The sequence below is a fragment of the Danio aesculapii genome, chromosome 11 (assembly GCF_903798145.1).
Source record: "Danio aesculapii chromosome 11, fDanAes4.1, whole genome shotgun sequence".
NCBI classification, from domain to species: Eukaryota; Metazoa; Chordata; class Actinopteri; order Cypriniformes; family Danionidae; genus Danio; species Danio aesculapii.
Window position 1 is genome coordinate 26469611 of NC_079445.1, and position 21515 is coordinate 26491125.

A 21515-nucleotide genomic window follows, 5' to 3' on the forward strand; every position below is an offset into this window, starting at 1 on the left:
TAATAAAATGCTTCCACAGTTACAATATGCAAGCAATCCATTAAAAGCATGCATTGTACTGTAAACTCATGATGGCAATGTGATATCTAATATCTATGGGGTGGGTGGAACATAACTGGCTAATATTTAATAGCTATAAAACTTGTAGCAGGCCTATCACTGAAGCCACAATCAAAATAGTCTCTAAATATCCTCATACTGGAAATGACCAACAGTGGACCATACGGGAACATTCTGTTAATGACCCAAATGGTCTTAATATGACCATAAAATAACCAATACAGAATGTCCCCCAAAAATGATCACAATAACATTATTACTTGACCAAAATGTCCTTCTTATAACATGACCATAGCATAGCCAATATGGAAGTCCCCTCTAAAGTCATATCGAGAGAGTTTTATGTGACCAACAGAAGGTCACGTGGGACAATTCTGTTAACCCTTGTGTATTGTTCAAATTGACTAATGTTTCATTATGTTAGTGGCTATTTTTGCCCCATTGATTTCCATCATAACAAAATTTTGGATTGCAAACTGTGACACCAAATAATCATGCATTCTTGATTGTTGGTGGTTTTCCTTGTTGGGAAGAGGTCAAATTTGGCATTTTTACTACTGATCATCAGTTGACATCATTAACCGTTTAGATAGGTCTGTACAAAAAAAAAAACTTTTGTATGAGCTTCTATGGAATATAATAACAAATTATAGCGTACATGCATAAATACACTTATGTTTACTATGTTCTGAGAGCTGAGCTGCTTATTTAGATTCTCACCTTGATATGAACTAAGCTTCTTTTGCACAGCAACTGATGATATTAATATGGTGACATTGTCAAAAATTTTCATTATAATGGAAGTCAATGGGGCAGAAAAGCCACTTACATAACAAAATAGTAAATTTGCGTAGAGTATATTGTTAAAATTCTTAACATTTACACATTTTTTTACATTTTCAAAATTTTCCCAAAATATGTGTGAAAATGGGGTTGTCACCAAAAAGCATTCTATGTGCTGAAACAGAGAAATTAGTCAAATTAGGATTCAAAATTACCCCAAAGTGGATAAAAACATCACCAACAGCACACAAAAGGTTAACATCTCAAATGTATATTTTGTAACATTCTCATGTGACCATAAAAATATACTTATGGAACGTCCCTAAAAGTCATGTTTGACCAACAGAAAACAAAGTTGGAATGTCATATAAAATGTCAAAATCTCCTTTTTGTAATGTTCTTATGGCACCATAATATAACCAAAATGAAATGTCCTCTTAAAGACATAGTGAAAATATCATTATATGACCAACATAGGACCTTGTTATAATAACAACACAAATGTCCTCTTTGTAAAAATCTTATGTGACCATGAAATAACCAAAATAGAGCGTCCCCCTAAAGTCATATGAGGAGCTGTTATGAAGCGGACAGGAGACAGAGGTAAGGAAACGTTAGGGTGTTTATTAAATGACAACAAGGAGCACATGAAGGATAGCCAGGAGGATCAGGAATGATGTTGGGGTCTTTTCCTCCGTGGCTGGGTAACAGGAATACACGAGGATGGACAGCACACACCAGATACAGCTGACAGAGGATGACACAGACTTGGAAGGACTGGAAGACAGGACGATTCGGGTGGACCAGGAAGACTAGGAGGAATACAAAGAGAACAGGTAAGTAAAGCGTTTGTTTTAGCTGAGGATGACTACGCTGAGTGGTCGCTCAGTTGTCCGCTTTCGTCGAGACGAGCCCGGACAATGAGCGACTGGAGTGCTGTGCTTTTATCTGGTGCTCGTGAATGTGATGCAGCTGTGTGCTCATTAGAAGTCAGGTGATGGTGATCTTCGTGAGTGGGGATCGTGAGAGCCTGACCAATCCGTGACAGTACCCCCCTCCCCAGGGCCCGCTCCTGAGGGCCGACACCTCCGACGCCGTGGTGGTCTCCCTCTGCCTCTAGGCGCTGGGAACTCAGGGTGGCTCTCATGAAACTCCACCATGAGACTAGGATCGAGAATATCAGCTCTGGGAACCCATGTCCTTTCTTCGGGGCCGTACCCTTCCCAGTCCACCAGGTACTCCAACTGGCCACCACGACGTCGGGAACGCAAGATCTCCTTCACTGCGTAGACGGCTCCTTCTTCTAGGAGCAGTGGAGGAGGGGGTTCCTCTTCGTGGTCAGGCTCTGTGGAGGGAAGAACAGGATCGTGATAGGGTTTCAGGAGTGATACGTGGAATGTAGGGTGAATACGGTAGTGAGAGGGTAATTGTAGTTTGTAGGTGACGGGGTTAACCTGTTCCACGATGGTGAAGGGACCAACAAATCGGGGACTTAACTTGCGAGAGGGCAGTCGCATGCGTATGTCCCGGGTGGATAGCCACACCTTTTGTCCGGGTGTGTATCTGGGTTCTTCAGACCTTCTTCTATCGGCGGTTACCTTGCTTCGACGGACTGCCCTCTGCAGATGTTGATGAGCCTCGTCCCAGACTCTCTCGCTCTCCCGGAACCAGTGATCCACTGCGGGGACATCAGATGGTTCGCCATCCCAGGGAAAGAGCGGTGGTTGGAAGCCCAGGACGCACTGGAATGGCGTGAGTCCGGTGGAGGGTTGCCGCAGTGAATTTTGGGCATATTCTGCCCAGCCCAAATACTGGCTCCAGGAGCTCTGGTGACCACTGCAGAAGGTCCTCAGGAACCGTCCCACCTCCTGAATCTTCCTCTCTGTCTGCCCGTTGGTTTGGGGATGATATCCAGAAGAGAGGCTGACGGCCACACCTAGGAGCTTGAAGAAGGCTTTCCATAGACGTGAGATGAACTGTGGACCTCTGTCCGACACAATATCTTCTGGAATACCAAATGACCTGAAGACTTGATTAAAGATATTGTCGGCTGTTTCAAAGGCTGTGGGAAGACCTTTCAGAGGGATTAGTTTGACAAACTTTGAGAATCTATCTACGATGACTAGAATACAGGTATTACCTTCTGACGAGGGGAGGTCAGTGATAAAGTCCACTCCTAGGTGTGACCAGGGACGGTTCGGAATCGGCAAGGGATGGAGCTTTCCAGCGGGTAGATGACGTGGGCTCTTGGATTGGGCACAGTCCTTACAGCCCTGAACATATTGCCTCACATCCCTTGCCATGTTTGGCCACCAGAATCGTTGGGATACTAGCGAGAGAGTATTGTTGATCCCTGGATGTCCAGTGCCTAGCGAGGTATGTAAGGAGTGGATCAGATCTACCCGGTGTTCAGGTGGTATGAACTGCCGATGAGGAGGGCATCCCGGCGGAGCAGGGGCTTCCGGAGTGGCAACGACTGGAGGAGCGTTCCAGGTGATCGGACAAATGGAGATGTGTTCGGGAAGAATCTTCGTTGGGAGTTCTTCATGATCGTGATGCTCGTGTAAACGAGAGAGAGCGTCTGCTCTTAGATTCTTGGGTCCTGGACGATAGGAAATGGAGAAATCAAAACGTGAGAAGAAAGTGACCATCTGGCTTGACGTGGACATAGTCTCTTGGCCTCTTTGATATATTGGAGGTTTTTGTGATCTGTGATCACCTGGAACGGATGTTTGGCTCCCTCCAACCAGTGACGCCACTCCTCCAAGGCTAGCTTGATTGCTAGAAGCTCCCTGTCTCCTATGCTGTAATTCTGCTCCGCCGGGCTCAACTTCCGAGAGAAATAGGCACAGGGATGCAGTCGGGGCGGTGTATCATGATGTTGGGATAATACTGCCCCGACGCCGGTGGTGGATGCGTCCACTTCCACCACGAAAGGAAGATTTGGGTCAGGATGAGTCAGGAGTGGGGCCCTTGTGAACTCCTTCTTAAGAAGGCGGAAGGCTGCGGCTGCTTCTTTGGTCCACTCCAGTCCTTTGGGTTTACCCTTGAGGAGATTAGTGAGAGGTGATGTAATCCTGCTGTAGTCCTTGATAAACCGTCTATAAAAGTTAGCAAACCCAAGAAACCTCTGGAGCTCCTTAATGGAAGTGGGTTCTGACCAGGATAGAACAGCCTCAATTTTCTTCCCATCCATACGTATACCGGTTTGGTCAATGATGTATCCCAAGAAATGAATCGACTTCTGGTGGAATGAGCATTTCTCCGCTTTGAGGTAGAGGTGATGTTCTCTCAATGTGTGTAGGACCTCCGCAACGTGTTGGCGATGTTCGGCCTCACTCCGGGAGTAAATGAGGATGTCATCTATGTACACTATTACAAAGTGGTGAAGAAACTCCCGGAGGACTTCATGAATGAAGTTTGGAATACGGAGGGGGCGTTGACCAGACCGTAAGGCATGACCTCATATTCATAGTGGCCAGTAGGGGTCACGAATGCTGTCTTCCATTGGTCCCCCTCACGTATTCTTATCAGATTATACGCGCTGCGGAGGTCCAATTTAGTGAAGACTTTAGCTTCTCGGAGCTGTTCCAAAGCGGCTGGTACCAGAGGAAGGGGATATCGGTATTTTACTGTACCGTTATTTAGGACCCTGTAGTCGATGCATGGACGCAGCCCTCCGTCCTTCTTGGCCACAAAGAAGAAGCTTGAGGCGGCTGGTGATTTTGAGTGACGTATGTACCCCTGACTCAGAGCCTCCCTTATGTAATCTTCCATTGCCTGATTCTCTGGAAGCGAGAGCGGGTAGATCCTACCTCTTGGCAACTGGGCATCTGGAACTAGGTCGATCGCGCAGTCCCATGGCCGATGCGGCGGTAGCTGGGAAGCTCTCTTGGGGCAGAAGACATCATGAAAGGAGCTGTACTCCTTAGGAATGTGGATAGACTGCTTCTCAGGAGGACTCTCGACCGATGTTGTAAACAAAGAAATGGGGTTCCGACCTTGAAGAGGGAGATTTGGAAAACAGGTAGGTGTACATCCAGATCCCCATTTCTTTATCTCTCCTGTGCCCCAAGAGATGATGGGATCGTGCTTCACCAGCCACGGGCGCCCTAGAATGATGTCCATATTTGCACCCTCCAGAACCAGAAATTGAATCCTCTCTTGATGTAACAACCCCACTTGAAGAAGGATGTCTTCGCATTGTCGATGGATACGGGTCGAAGATCGAGTGCACTGGGTTATCGGTTGTATCTGGTATATATGCGAGGACGCCTCAGTACGTAGGTGGAGTTGACGACAGAGGGATTGGGAGATGAAGTTCCCTGCTGACCCGGAGTCGATGAGGGCTGTGACAAGGAGAGAAATAGAGGCAGTAGTTATTTGTACGGTGGTAGTAAGTGGTTTACATTGTTCAATATTCGTACTGAATACACTCACTGAAGTCCGAATGGGACGAAGGGGACACTCCATACGGGTGTGTCCACTGACACCGCAGTATAGACACAGACCCCGGGTCAGCCTCCTCTGTCGTTCCGCTGATGTCAGTCTTCCAGACTCTATTATCATGGGTTCTGGTTCTGGAGAGGCTGTTGACTCAGGCGATTGGAGGAGTGCAGACGAGGGGGTGATGGTGTCCTGTTGATAGGAACGGAGACGATCGGAACATCGGAGAGAATGTTGGATGAATCTCTCCAGACCCATAGTATCATCTAATGTGGCCAGCTGGATTCGGAGAGTGGGTTCCAAGCCGAGCCGGTACGTGGTCAACAACGATCTCTCATTCCATCCACTTGCAGCTGCTAGAGTGCGAAACCGGAGAGCATATTCCTGTGTAGATAGAGTACCTTGCTTTAGATGATACAGCTGCTCTCCAGCGGCTACTTCCCCATCAGAACGTCCAAACACCTCTTTGAAATACTCCGTGAAGGTAGTGATGGAATTCATGACCGGCCCGGCTTGGTTCCAGATCGTCTCAGCCCATTTAAGTGCAGGCCCAGAGAGTAGTGATACGATGTAGGCGATCTTTGACTTATCTGTGGGATATAGAGAAGGTTGCATTTCGAATATGAGGGAACATTGTAACAGAAAACCATTGCACTCCCCCGCTCCGCCTGAGTAGGGCGCTGGTCGGGCCATGGGACTGGAAGGAAGGGCCGAAGAAGAAACTGTGGAGGCGGAAGTGCTCGGTGCTGGTGGTGCGTTGGAAAGTGGAGCTGGTGGCTGTAGAATCCGCTTCAACTGGTCCACCAGCTCTTGAAAGTGATCGGGGGTGCTCATGTTGTCGTCGTTATTGGTCCGGGCTTCTGTTATGAAGCGGACAGGAGACAGAGGTAAGGAAACGTTAGGGTGTTTATTAAATGACAACAAGGAGCACATGAAGGATAGCCAGGAGGATCAGGAATGATGTTGGGGTCTTTTCCTCCGTGGCTGGGTAACAGGAATACACGAGGATGGACAGCACACACCAGATACAGCTGACAGAGGATGACACAGACTTGGAAGGACTGGAAGACAGGACGATTCGGGTGGACCAGGAAGACTAGGAGGAATACAAAGAGAACAGGTAAGTAAAGCGTTTGTTTTAGCTGAGGATGACTACGCTGAGTGGTCGCTCAGTTGTCCGCTTTCGTCGAGACGAGCCCGGACAATGAGCGACTGGAGTGCTGTGCTTTTATCTGGTGCTCGTGAATGTGATGCAGCTGTGTGCTCATTAGAAGTCAGGTGATGGTGATCTTCGTGAGTGGGGATCGTGAGAGCCTGACCAATCCGTGACAGGAGCATAACCAAAAGAGGGTGTTTTAGGAAAGCCCCTCATGTTCTGTAAAGACTTAGGGCCCTATCATACACCCGGCGCAATGCGGCACAAGGCTTTTTCAGTTTGTTCATAACAATTTGCTTTTGTATAATGTTATCATTATTAGCAGTATTATTTATTATATGCATATTTATTTTTATTTTATTATAAACAAGCTTAGATTTGCCCACCTGTCAGGTTTTAGACCATATGGGGCACAGCATGTGTATTTGGATATATCTGAGTTTTTTGAACACACTTTGTTATTATTGTTCATTTATTAGTTTGCTGGAAATTAGAACTGAATTTAGAAATAGTTTGGAACAAATCTTTGCGTTTAACAAATGAAATTAATAATATATAGGCTAATGGATATCTGGGCGTACAACACGTTACCCGATCCACGAGAGTGAAAGCGAAAGTAAACAATAAGGAGGCTCATCTCTTATTCTCGCACTGTAGATGCTCTGTTTAACTGTTTTCTCTCTAGTGAAGTGTTCAGTTTTTACACTTACAAAGTCCGCCATGTAAATAGCAAATGCACTATGGCGCGGCACAACTGGCTCTTAAAGGGAATGGGAGATGAGACGCTGATTGGTTTATTCTCAAAACACACCTATAACTCATTAAGAGAATAAGCTCAACACTGTTAGACCATGCGCCATGGCACAATGTGGATTTTTCCATCCATGAAATAGCAAAAGTGGATTCTGACATGCCCTTAATGCGTTTGCACCCTGCGCTTTGGACTTTGCGCATGGATTGTCAAAATAGAGCCCATAGACTTTTGTAACCTTTAGAGACCGTTATGACCATTGTTCCACGACATGACACCTGAAGTTTAAGTTTAGTTTAATATTTAACTATTTTTGAGAGGAGCACGTTCTGATGATTGTCCCAGCTGGCCCACATTACCTAATCATGATCCTCCATTCAAAGGATCCCAAGTCACTATATATATCCTCATTTCCTTTTTACAACTATCTTCGTCTGGCAGAAACCCCCCTTCCCCCCTTCTTCCATCTTTATCCAGAATGGGGGGCACGGTGGCCCAGTGACTAGCACTATTGTCTCACAGCAAGAATACCAATGGCACTGGGTCATCGCTGGGCTATCTTGTATTTCTGTGTGGAGTTTGCATGTTCTCACCGTGTCCACGTGGGTTTCCCCCTGGGTTCCCCGGTTTCCTTCCACCATCCAAATATGCTCTATGTTATAGACAAAATAAGCCTAAATCTTTTATGTAGATGTCTTACTCTCAGGAAGTTCACCTTAGCCTCAGCAGCGAGGGAGTTTTGAGGTCAATCTCCCCTCACCCTGCGAAAGGGAGGGAGCCCTGGGCCCAGGGATCCCTTGAGCTCAGGGGCAGCCCCCGGGACAGCATGCCAAGCAAGCATAAATCATGTGCTAACTATGAATTCTTGAAATAGTAAAATACAATTGTGATTTTAATCAGATATCTTTCTCTAAGTCATACAGTCCTAGGTTTACATTCAAACTGAGACCCCAGGAAGCATTCATAAATTCACGCTCATCCATCATAAAGTCTGGCTTATCCAGCTCTGGGATAGAAAGCAACATGAAGCTAACAATCTCTCTGCACAGTTGGCACGCAGCCGCCCACAATTGAAGGCAATGGCCTTTTGCTGAATTACTTTCTCCTTAATCAATGACACTGCGAGTAAAGAAATATCTTCTGAAAAATGGGGATGAGCCATGTTATCAATCAAGCGTATTTGCGTTGTGTCTAATTGACTAGCCAAATACATCTCTACGTCTCGTCAAGGAGGAGTGAGAGAATTATGAGAAGGGGCACAGGGAAAATCAATTGTAAAATCCACCAATCAAACTCAGTGCAGCATAAGCGAGCACCCAGCGGGTTACTTATTTGTCACTAAGCGGATGCTTTTTTAACTTTCTAGCCAGTGTGCTGCTTCCATTGTGTATATAAACAGCTCTGTTAGATGAGGAGGAAAGATTGTGATGTCCAGGAAAGAACTTTTTAAAAAGACTTTGACAGGCATTGTGCTGTGGACAAACATTCACTCGACATGCATCCTGAGGATGGAAGTAGGAAACAATTAAGTGAATCAGCACAGAGAGACTTGTTTCCCGCAATAACAACAGTGAAAGCAGGTAGTGGATGCTTTTTATTATATTTTTTGTCCTGAGCCAAATAAAATATTTTGTCCCAGACTAGCTACACAGGGAAATACTTCCTTTGATTATTCTCTTCCAAGTGTTCCATTACAGAAATAGTGATGCCACTTAAAGGGGTAGTTCACCTAACAATAAAAAAATCTGCCATCATATACTTATCCTTCACTTGCTTCAAACCGGTGTGAGTTTCTGTCTTCTGTTAAACATAAAAGAAGATATTTTGAAAAATGTTGGCCATCTACAGTAGGATAAACAAATAATATGGAAGTCAGTGGTTACAGATTTCCAAAATATTTTTTAAATATTTTCCTAACAGGTTTGAACCTAAGGGTGTGCAAATGATTTTTCAGAATTTTCATTTTTTGTGTGTGAACTTTCCCTTTAAAAGCAAAGATGGAGAGAGTGATAATGATTTTTTGAATGGTACATTTAAATCAAAGGTGTCAGAGAAGAGGGCTGCAGTAAATTATTTATTTATGCACCTCTTTCAACAATGTGACATTCAGTTATTCAAATGTCGACATTTAAAATGCTTTGGTCCTCCTCAGCATCAGCTCCCCTTGACCCTGTAGGCACGAACCTCAATGTGACCCTAAAAGCATTGCCAAAACATCTTCAGCACTAAGAATAATGAATACAGATGAGGGAAGCACTTTAATAGATTACTTATTATAGCTGAACTGTGCGATTCCTGCAACTCTAGTGGTAATAAAGAAAACTGAAAAGTGGAAAAAAGAAACTACAAAGTATAATGAAAGTGATTCTCTATGTTGGTAAACATTTTCTTAATACTATTCTGTGAACAAACATGTTTCATTAATTATCTCAAGATATCAACATAACTCATTTACTCGTGATCTCCACATGTCAAAAAGTTATTTTCTCATGATCATGACTTAATCATCTCAAGATCTCTACATAACATAGTTATTTTCTAGTTATCATGACTTAATTTTCTTAAGATCTCTACATAACATAGTTATTTTCTAGTTATCATGACATCATTTTCTTGTTATCTCAACATAACTAAAGTTATGCCTATTTCTTGCTGCTTATTCTAGAATGTTAGCCATGCATATCGCAATATTACAGCTTTCACTTTTTAAAAGTAATTGTAAAAAACTTTGGAAAGGACACATTAAAGCTAAATCAAAATGAAACATAAAACAAAAACATTCTTCATAATCTAATTCATACAGGCAATAACTTATTTTTAATAATAATTAATTAATAAATAAATAAAAGCAAAAACGTCATGATAACAAGAAAACTAAGGTGACGCAGTGGCACAGTAGGTAGCCCTGTAATATGGTCCCCAATAAACAATCTAATTATTATAATTATTAACCTTGAATACAATAGTTCTGTCTAATGTTTATGTGAAAACTGCAATATATGTTTATTTTTCAGTATTATTTAATAAATAAAAAGATACAAAAGAGCACAATTTCTATAATTACAACACTATTCCTTTCATGTTTGATCAATTGAATTCATGCTTCCAAAATGCAGGCAAAAGGGGTAACTTTTGAATATGCTTCTACTGATAAAAAGAAGCAACAGGTGACTAGAAATACTGCAGTCGCATGTGCTTTAGCCTCTGGGCGTAAACTACAGCTTTCAAACAAATTGTGTTTTTAGAGTGACCCTGGACAGCGTCTCAGTGGACGGAGCCACTAATGGATCCGATGGCGTAGATGTTGTCCTGACTTATTGGAGCCTATGTGACATTGATGCAATCAGGAGGAGTTAAGTGTCAAGCCACAAAGGTCTGCCTGAGGCTAAAGCTCCCTGATTAATGTGTTGAAATTTCTTCATGATGTCCCCATTGAAAATAATTAGGAGTGAGTCATCACTAGCTCAGCCGCCGATGTTCCCTCCGAGTCTCATCTTCTCATGAATAACAATCATTTTTCTGCTGCTTTGGAAACAAGAAGGCTGCAGAGGTATCCCAAGAAAAGGTATTTAATTAATTCCTCGCCGTTAATTAATTCACAATTTTTGTTTGGATTTGTGCTGTAAATGTATTATTATAGCAATTATGTCTTAAATTGTGATGTTAAAAATAGATAAATGTAACATATAATATTGCTACCCATTTAGGTTGTTGGTGAAATTGGCCCTGCAGGTTGTGGAATTACAATCTCAATTAAATGAGAAATGTAGTGAATACAAATGTATTTAACACACTGCTATTTTAGTGTCATTTGGATGTACTTGGAAATACTTGGTGTATTTCTTATGATGTTTGTTTAGGTTAGTTTTATAGTTCCTGCTTTAAGTTTTAAAAAAATGTTTTATTTAGACACTGTAAAACACATTACAAAAATATACAAAAAGGATAACATAAACATGTAACAATAAGCAAATACACTGAGTATTTTGAGCAAAAAATAAAATAAAGAAAGAAAGAAAATAAATAATATAAATAAAATAAAATACAATCAAATCAAATAAATAAAGAGTTTGGATGTGTTTGTGGTGTTTGTGAAGGGGTTTCCACATTTTAATGAAAATAGTGCTAGGAAAATACCTAATGTTCTGTAATTTCAGAAAATAAAGAACATGTCTTATCCAACAAGTGTCAAAAGGAGGGTTAGGGCTATTCTAGTTTTAACCGCCTATTAAGCACCTAGCCAGAAGGGTTACAAAAATGAGAGTCGACAAAAGTCTACAAAATGAGAGGGTTAAGTGTGGCTGGGTGGGAGAACTGCAAATAAACCAATAATTGGACAAGGTGGAATATGAACAGCGGTAATAGCAGACACCGAGAGGAAAATTTGCCTCTAAAAAGAAAGCAGGGAAGGATAAGACCAAAACATACGGTGTGAATCAGAGTAGCTGAACCAGAATGACACCTGTCGCACTTAGGATCAATAGACGAGTGGATGCTCTTGGACAATGAGCTCTAGGCCTTCCTGTTTTCATTTTATTTTATTTAAAGTTAAAGATTATTTAAAGGCGATGTAGAATTTGTTTTACTAAATTTAAATACATTTGTGTATTTTTAGTCATTTTAGTTTTAGGCTAACCTAAATAAGAAATATTTCATTGCAAACTATGTGAAAAACACGTTTATTTTTATTTAATCTTTTTCTTAAATAGAAAAAATATTTTTGTTATTTCCCAGTACTGGGTTGCAGCTGGAAGGGCATCCGCTGTGTAAAACATATGCTGGATAAGTTGGCGGTTCATTCTAAGCTGAAGGAAAAATGAAAGAAGGTTTAATTGTAAAGTTACTGAAATGTTTGTCACTCGCAAGTGTTTTTAAGGGCTTGTGACTGTTTGAACATTTTAAGCAGAGTAAATCATTCAGGCACAAGAAATTATACTGTTTGTTACTATAAAAAAGGATGAATTGTAATTGTGTTATAGTTGACATTTGATTATTCAATTTATGTACCCGAATATTGTTTATAATAAGTTTAATTCACTTGAATTTTTGCTGTATTTATCAATACTTGTGATGCACTCCTCTTCAAAATCATCTCAGTCAGTCTAAAATGATTTTTTTTTTTCCAGTCTTCCAGTCATTTAGTGAAATTGTAATCAATATCGCAATATGTCTCGCAGGAAAAAAGTATCGCAATGTCAGTTTTTTTCCAATATCGTGCAGCCCTAATGGGTATACTCACTTTTTAAAGTAAAAGTCAACCTGTTGCTTTTAGGGCAGCAGGTTTACTTACTTTTTAATCATATTAAATAATCACTTTTAAGGTGCAGTTCAGTTTAGATCGGCACTCATGCGAAGCTAATATCATTTCATTTTTACCTGTGCGTCCATGAGCAGGTGTCTCATTAGAGCCATGGATTGGTTCAAAGTGTCCCTCTCGGTGGGCAGAAAGGTGTCCTCTTCATGACTCATGACGTTGGGTCTGTTCACCATGAAGTGTGCGATTTGGTCGTTCAGGCTGTTCAGAGATTGCACAGCTGGAAAGAACAAATAAAAGATGGATCAGAATGTTAGCATCCCCTATATATGTTTGATATTTTATTACGGTCAGGTTTACATTATAGTGCAGCAACCTGCGACACATAAAGCATGGTTATTATAACGTCACTTATGGTATAATTGCCCTGTCATTTATATCAGATAACATGAGGCCATGAGACTCTGAGCCGTTATTGCTTTTCTTGAATTGCTCCGGGCAAAAAAAAGCCCATAAAAATAAAGCCAGATCTGGCACTCCATTTGGACCAAGTGTCAACCATAGGATAGCAATCAAAGACCTTTTTCACACATGCTGTTTGCAGACTCGCTTTGGATTTTCACACAGACAGTGTTTCTGCAGCTTTTGTAGAAAAACAAACTGAGTATTTCCAATAATAATAGCCATTAATTGTAAAAACAGCTGTGAGTAGCAATGAATACATACATAAATCTAATCATTAAATTTAGACATTTAATTTATATGAGAAGCAGGACCACATTCACATAACCATTTAGAAGCATGAATTGTAAAAAATAATAATAATAATAATAACAACAAGGATGCATTCAACTGTTTAAAACTGACAGTAAAAACATTCATAATGTTAAAAATACTTTGAACTTTATCAAAGAATCCTGTAAAGCTAACTGTAGCAAGGTTGGCAGAAAAATATTATATAGCGCATTACAGTTTGAATAAGACATGATCAGGAATGTTTCTTAAGCACCAAATCAGAATTGATTTGATTTGCAGCAAATGAACAGCCCAAAACCAAAAAGAAAACCTGTTGTTTAAGAGGGCATCTAAAGCTCAAGCGGTTTCACTTTCCACAGAGAACGCGTGGCGCACGGCTATTTTTGAAATAACGAACTTTTTGAGCTGATGATTATAACGGGCGCGTGATTGAAGTGCTTTTGACATCTGATCCTTTCAGAAACGGATAAACGCGAGAGAAGCGCAAAAAAACAAAAGAGAAAATGATTCTTTCAGCAACCTAAAACATGAACAAACTGCCATGTTTAACTATTATCATCATCTTTTAGACTATTATGAACTTGGAATGACAGAATTACTTTCTAACAGAGGTTACATGTGCTGGTGAAGATTAATAATACAGATGAGAGGTTTGCACTGACTGTAGGCTATATTTCATGTTGTTTTTGAACCCAAACAAGGACTAAATGTATGCTGTGTGTAGTTTTTCTGTAATTGGTAACATATCGGAGACTAATGGTCTGTTTGTGTTCATATACGTTGCATTTATTCATTTATTTTATATAATTGTAGATGTTACAGTAGGCTATCATTGATCTGCAGTTATAATCAAATCATGTTCATAAAAATGTTAGTAATGAACATTTATACACAAGCTTTTATGTGTATAAAGCATCTGTTTTGTGAGAAGTGCTTGTCATTTGATTTGTGAATGACCTTTACAGCTTTACTGTAAACATTTCCTCGAGCAAGAATGAAGTAGACCTAAACTTTCTGTCATACACTATGCCCACCAAAAGAGTACCCGTGTTTCTCCTACCATTATATAAGGGGGGGGCGCCCCGCCCTCCCAACGGCTGTACCCCCCCCCCCCCCTTGAAGGTACGTTAATTGTACTATATATTGCCAGATCACAATATATAGTGCCAGATCACAACTTCTTTTAATAAACAAACTAAACAGCCGTGTGTAATATCTTATTTACACAACTGCATGTCATTTCTGTTTTGCCCTCGCGTCACTGCAGCTAAAATATATACAGATGCAGACATCCCAAGTCTCCTGTAAGTTCTAAGAGTCTCCCGCAAATGCCTAGAGACTCACGGATGCCCGCAAACAAACGATAATCTCCTGGAAATCGCGCGTCTCCGGCCCGGTCCTCAAATACGTCCCGCATTCCTCCCCGCTCTTCAGATACATCGCACATATCCCATGCTGTGATGCGAGCAGAGCTATCTCCTAGTGTCTAGTTATGACCTCTCCAGAAAGCTTTTGCGTGTCTTCTGCAAATTCCTACCGGCTCCGTGATCCCCAAAATTGATTAAAATACCCCGGAAATCATGGCGACGGGGGTGAAGGAGCAAGAGAACGGAATGCGAGAGGCACAGTCATGTTCTAAGCATTACATTTGTTAGGTTAAATGAATAGAGCAGTAAAGATATTGCGAGTGCAAATTCCTCTATCTCTCTCATTGAGAGATCTGCTGTCAATAGTTGGAGACGAGCAAATTATTTGAATGGTCCTGCATGTATTTAGGCCTTTTTACATATAACAACTAAAAGTTCTGCGTTTTGACAATTCTATAAGTTCACTAAAAGCTGGCTGGAAATATTAGATAAAACTTTTAACATAAATATTTAATAATATAACTTCTTGTAATACACTCATTGTTATAAGAAGTAGTTTATGAGCCTGTTTCCTTTTAGTAAACTAGTATTAGATTTATAGATCTGCATTTTTACTAGTTTTCATCTTTCATCATTTGCAATGTTTCCAAATTGCATTGTTTGTCATTTTTCTGTGGCGGTTCATTCTGCTTTGGTGACCCCTGATAAATAAGGCACTAAGCTGAAGTACAATTAATGGATGAATTATTTTCTGTAAAGCTCTGGCCATGGAATGTTCACATCTGAATTTTTATAAGACACATGTTTAATAAATGTCTCAATAAATGGGCCAGACATTTCTGACTTTCCATACCAAGAGGCTCAGGAAATGTTCTTCCAGAAGCCCATAAAGATATGTTGCAGTGACAAAAGCTGCACAGTTTGTGAATAAAAATGTTATATGTTAAAAATAATAGTAATATAAATGTTTATTTATAATTTAAAAATGGTTGTAGAGTTCCAATAGTTGTTCAGTTATTTACTGCTGTCATTAAAAGACCATGACTCCTTGTGTCAGTGTGAGTCTGAACAGCCACGTTGCGTCGTGCTGCGTCGGAAACACTCAGTACCATTGGTACCCTTTAGGCAGTGGAAACGCAAGCCTGATAAACGTGAAAACCCATATCGTACCACTCAGTGGAAACGGGCCATAAGTAAGGCAAAGTTACTTTTCTGGGGAGAAACTCAATATTGTAATGCATTAATTGCAAAAGTAACTTTCCCCAACACTGCTTTCGATGTATTTTCAGCTTGTTTACTAGGCAAAAAAAAGTCTGTATCTCAAGTCAACCCTTCGCAATGTTATAATTCCAATACTGTACTTCATTACAGCGAGCAGCATGTTTGCCTTCATTGGCGTAGGTGTACCTGTGTGCGTGGTCTCAGCTGGTATGTGTCTGGCTTGGTTAGCTCATCAAGCTCTGCTGTAAACCTCCAGATGATAGGGCTCATTGGCATGCAGTCTGCCCTTCTCTAATTCTTCTCCCATGGGCTCGCAGCTCCCTGCGCAAGCTTCCATTTACCATTAATCCCTCTCACTTAGCGAAGGCTGCCAGAATTATTGTAAGTCCATTACCACTGTAGAAATCTCACATCCATGCCCATTTGAATGCATTTATTCATAGTCTCCGGCAATCACGCCTGACCCTTGTTTGCCTCTATCAATCAGTGCATCAGCATTTGCAACAAATTAAAAGAGACACATCAGTCTTTCCCCCCCAACAACAACCTCACATTGAAGAGCATTCAGTGTGGCATTGACCTCAGCTGGCCAAGAAAATAATGCTGACAAATATGTACAATAATTACAGATTTTGTTCCACTCATCAGCTCTGATGGCAAACAAGCCAATGCTATAGGGTCATGCAGAAAGAGGGATAATTATACAGACAGAAAAAGAGATACGTATTTACTAACACTCCTGATGTGCCATTAAGATGCATAGTTTGGTTGACTGGATCGCAAGTAGATGAGGAAGATGCATTCCTGTTTGCCCCAGATGTTTTAATCGGTCACTTTTGTCTACTTTCGACCACTTTTTGATAAAAAAAAATTGTACACTTCTGCCTTAAGTCCAAGTTGTAGCCGGTATAGCCTTCACACAGTCACATACTGTACCTTTTGCAGTACCCTGACAAGCAACTCTCAAAAAATGTAACTACGCATGAAGACGATATAGAACACATGATCTGTGATTGGTTGGCTTGATAGTGGTGGCAAGTGTGGGCAGGGTTGAGAGGCTGGTGGCATGAATTTATAACAAGTCTTGAGTCCTGCAGAGGAGCTCTAGATGAATACTTTTATTTTGTGTTTATTTTATGAATAAAGTTGTTGAATGTTGGCTGGTTCCCACCTCTTTCTGAATGAGTGTGAGTTGAACTCCTGTTACTGTAGCATTTTGCACATTTCTGGCGTAAACTAAAAACCCTGACAAAGAAACTCAACATAGTGAGCACTGACATCCAGGGTGCGAATTACAGGGGGGGGGGGGGGGGGGGGGGGGGATTGACCCCCCTAAATAACGCTTGACCTCCCTGAAGGACGTCAAAACATGATGTATGGGGGGGTCAACCCTTTAATAATGAGAAATAGTTCACTCTGAAATAATAATGTTAATGATTATAATAACAGAGAATATAAATATACATTTGACCACCCCTTTAATGGTTAACACCACTGTGAATCCAAAATTGTGCCAATTGGTCTATGCAAGAAGAAAAAAATATTCAACAGTCACAGCACAAATAGACATGGTAGGTGATTACAAGACACTTTTAGGTAAACTGGTGTTGGTTTCAACATACAGCCTAAAATACAGTAAAATTAGATGCATAGTTTGTATAGTTTGACCTACAGTAACCACTGAAATAACTAATCAGAGGATATTGTCGGTCAGACACTAAATATCCCTCAAAACACTGAACCCTTACATATGTTTTCTTAATAAATTAGATGTAATTTAAATAAATACATAAATGACTGAAGCTTGTATTACACAAACTACAGTAACATTAATGAAAAAGTTGACCCCCCCTGATCGTCAATGTATAATTCACACTCTGCTGACATCCCACTGCCTACTATAGTATTGGAAGTACTGTACACTGTAAAACCCAACAGCCAGATTTATCAAGTGAGATGAGTGTAGTTAACTCAAAATTGACTGAAAGTTAATTCTACTCATTTGAAAAGAGTTTTGAACTCAGTGTTGAAGGAAATTAGTTAATTAAATACCTCATTACTTCAACTTAAATGAAGTAAGTTCACAGTACTCATATAGATTTGTTTTATTTATAATAATTTTTTAGGGGTTTTTCACCTTTATTATGATAGGACAGTAGAGATTTCAGACAGGAAAGCATTGGGAGCAGAGAGAGGGGAAGGATCGGCAAAGGACCTCAAGCTGGGAATCGAACTCGGGTTCTTGTGAGCACGTCGGTGATATATGTCGGCGCACAATACCACTAGGCTTTTTAACTCAAATGATTTGTTGCAATCGGTTTCCTCAAACGGTTTGAATTGACTTAACCTATTGTGCTTTACCGTACTCAGTTGGTTTGAGTTCTCTTCATTTATTGGGTTTTACTGTGCTCAAATTGCTTCATTTACTCAACTGGATTAAGTTCACAGTACTCATTAGGATTAGATTTTGAACTTAAATGGTTAGTTGCAATTAGTTTCCTCAAACGGTTATTGTACCTTAACTTTTTGGGTTTTACAGTGTATTATTGCAGAGCACAACAGACAGAATGCATAAGTATAAATGCCCACAACATTGTTAGCAACATGCAAGCTATGCACTGTGTGGTACAGTAATCACTTGACACACAAGCAGAAATTAGGTTTCATATACTCTGAGACAACCTTGACACATTAGAACGACTCCAAGAGCAGATTTGTTATTCTTAGAATTGTTATTACAATCAGGACTGGAAAGTGAACATTGAGGTTTTGACCTTCAAGCCACTTTGTTTTACAGTATATGTACTTACAGTGTACTTAAATAAAAAAGGGTTTACTGGGTTAAATAAGGTAACAACAAAGGATAAGGTTGTGTTCAGGAGTAGGGTTAAGAAAATAACTCCACTCTATTGTATGACCAGTGTGAATGATCATTTCGGGATCATTGCTGTCTATAGAAGATGAGTGAGCTCACAGATTTCATCTAAAATATCTTAATTTGAGTTATGAATAAGAAAGAAGGTCACTGGAGTTGCAACAACATGCGGCTGAGTAAGTAATAACTGTTTTTTTTGTTTTTATTTTGGGTGAACTAACCCTTTATTTAAACACACACACACACACACACACTGATTCAAACAACCCAGGCTCATTCTGAAAACATGCCGCTATATACTTTTCAGGAGATTGTCAAATCCACAACCTGAATCCACCAGAGGATTACGCTTTCTGAGATCTCAAATTTTTCGAGTGCCATTTGTGCCTGCTGTTCATGCGTAAATCCACCAGAGGCCGCTGTCGACTGACTGACTGACCTACTGAATGACTGACCGATCAACTGTCCCACCGTCCTCCAACCCTAAACCCAACCAACAGTGTTTTCAAAAGCACCAATTGACCCGTCCACCCAGTTCTCTAAAACCAACCGTTTTAAAAAGCAATACAGAAAGAGAAAAGCCCTTGCCTGGTTTTTACCATGTTTTCAGATTTTACCACATTCTCACCCTGTTATTTACTTGTTTTTTTTTTTGGCTTCTGTTTTTGTCTTACCCCCTTTCTAGAACCATTCTTCACCGGACTTGAACCCCGTTGTTGTGGTCAACTACACTCTGCATCTCAAGTCCGCTGACGTTCATGCCAAGCTACTGGACAAACTGGTAACAGTTGGAAAAAGCCATCCATACAGAGTTAAGCAGTCAGCTGGTAAGCACGAAAAGGAACAGCATCATACCGCCTTGTAGAGTCCGTTTTAAAGATGAAATGCAGTCATATGTACTTTCGATTACATTATTCGCGATATCTAGATGTGTATATACAGTAGGGCTACTGTACGTCTTCAGCCTACGTTGGATTCAAACCTCACTTTTGCAGCATCCCTATTACAGTAGTTAATAGCCAGTTTATATAATGACTATTGAGTACATATAATAGTATTTAAGTGCAAAACAAAACTGTAAAACAAAGTGCTACCAAACTAATTATTTAGAATTTGATTTTAGCATTTCATTGGGACTTGAAAAGTGATGCAGGTTGAATCAACAAAAGAGTAAGTACACAATACTAACAGATACTTCAATTATTTTAGGTGAACCGTCTCTTTAAGAGTCTAGCTATTGAATCTTGCAGCTGTCAGTCAACAAGGGAGCCTGTTAGTTAGCACTCAATGCATCAAAAGCAGCCCTGTCTGCTACGCTTCACTGTTTAAAATCTCAAGAAAATAGCCAACTCCACTTTCTCCATCTGTACTGCAGTATATACATCCCTATTAACAATTAAATCCCTCAGCCAGGGGGAAAAAAAGTCAATCTCTGTTTAAGGATAGGAACTTTTGGGTTGCTAACTCAAATATTTATACACTATGCAGCAACCATTGACAAGTGAGAGAATATGTGGTCCATTCATTAGATGAATAAAATAAGGACCAATTTGATCACATAATGCACAGTTAATGAAAACTTAATTAAGTTTGGGAGGATGTGACTCAGCAGATCCAAAGGTCCTTACCAGTAAAAACAGAAGCACAAGGGCATGAAAGAGCTTTTACTATCTTCCTTTCACACTGAGGTGTGGATTTAAAATGTGGTGCAGTCAGCTACAGCATTGCAGGGGTCATTTAAGATTTGAGAAAGATACCTTCAACCGGAGACAGCAAATAAATGCCACTGTCTGCTTTCAGAGTTTTCCAACTAGTATTACTTCCATTTTCCATGGGTGGATTGTTTTTTTTTGTGTGATCGGAGATGCTCAAATCGCATTTCAGGAAATACCACAATATCTCTGCTATTGCTGACTGTGGCATAACACAATGCTGGAACGGAATCACATTGTTTCCTTATTATCCTCAGCCACTCTGGAGATAAAAGTCAGGAATCTTGTTTTCATAAACATTGGTCCATTCACTAAAATTGGAAGAAGTTGCTTAGAAACAGCACTGTTGAATTGTGGGTTGTAAAATATTACAAATACAATTCATAACCTTTTTTTCATCTTTGCACTGCTCTATGGAATACTTGATTCTGGTCAATTCAAAGAAAAATTATTGTATGATTGCTGAGCTGTATAACTATATATATATATATATATTTCTGTGTCTGTTTTCTATTTCAGTGCATGATAAAATGCCTTATCTTACAACCCATATTGATACTCTCACTGCTCTTGTTTTCAACTAGAATATATGCCTGAAACAAGATAAATCTTCTTGTAGAACAGATAGTAAGATCCATTTACAGGCGATGCATATTGAAAACAAGTGTATTTTGTTTTACTGCACTAGCAGACTTTATTTATTCTCTGAATACTGGTGTTAACATAGAGTAGTGATACTTCTCAAGTTTTTAAAAGTATGTATTTATTGATAGGTTTAAGTAAATATTTACATGCATATATTATGAGTTTCACAACAACTCACAAATCTAACAATCATTAACTGTTTGTTTGTTTGTTTGTTTGTTTGTTTGTTTGTTTGTTTGTTTGTTTGGACAATTATGAATTTTTTTCTTTGATAAATTTAACCAAACATAAAAATATATAAAAGGTTAAATCAGTCTGAATTATTCTAGATATGAACAGAATAATGTGCATTACTGTCTCTGAAACTAGCAAATCTGTAACTAATGTAGAGTTTTGAGAATTTTTAAGAAGATTCAGTCCCATTACATTCATTTATTCACTCATTTTCTTTTTGGCTTAGTCCCTTTATTAATCCGGGGTCGCCACAGC

At 40.1% G+C, this 21515-nt stretch overlaps 1 protein-coding gene across 3 annotated transcripts in view; it reads right to left on the reverse strand.

Annotated features, from left to right (window-relative positions):
- kaznb (kazrin, periplakin interacting protein b) overlaps positions 1-21515 on the reverse strand; it is a 370845-nt gene that overhangs the window by 286525 nt on the left and 62805 nt on the right. For all 3 annotated transcript variants that reach the window (XM_056468005.1, XM_056468008.1, XM_056468009.1), the window contains exon 2: positions 12573-12730. In XM_056468005.1, coding sequence (XP_056323980.1) covers positions 12573-12730 — 158 coding nt within the window. The remainder of the gene's footprint in view (positions 1-12572; positions 12731-21515) is intronic.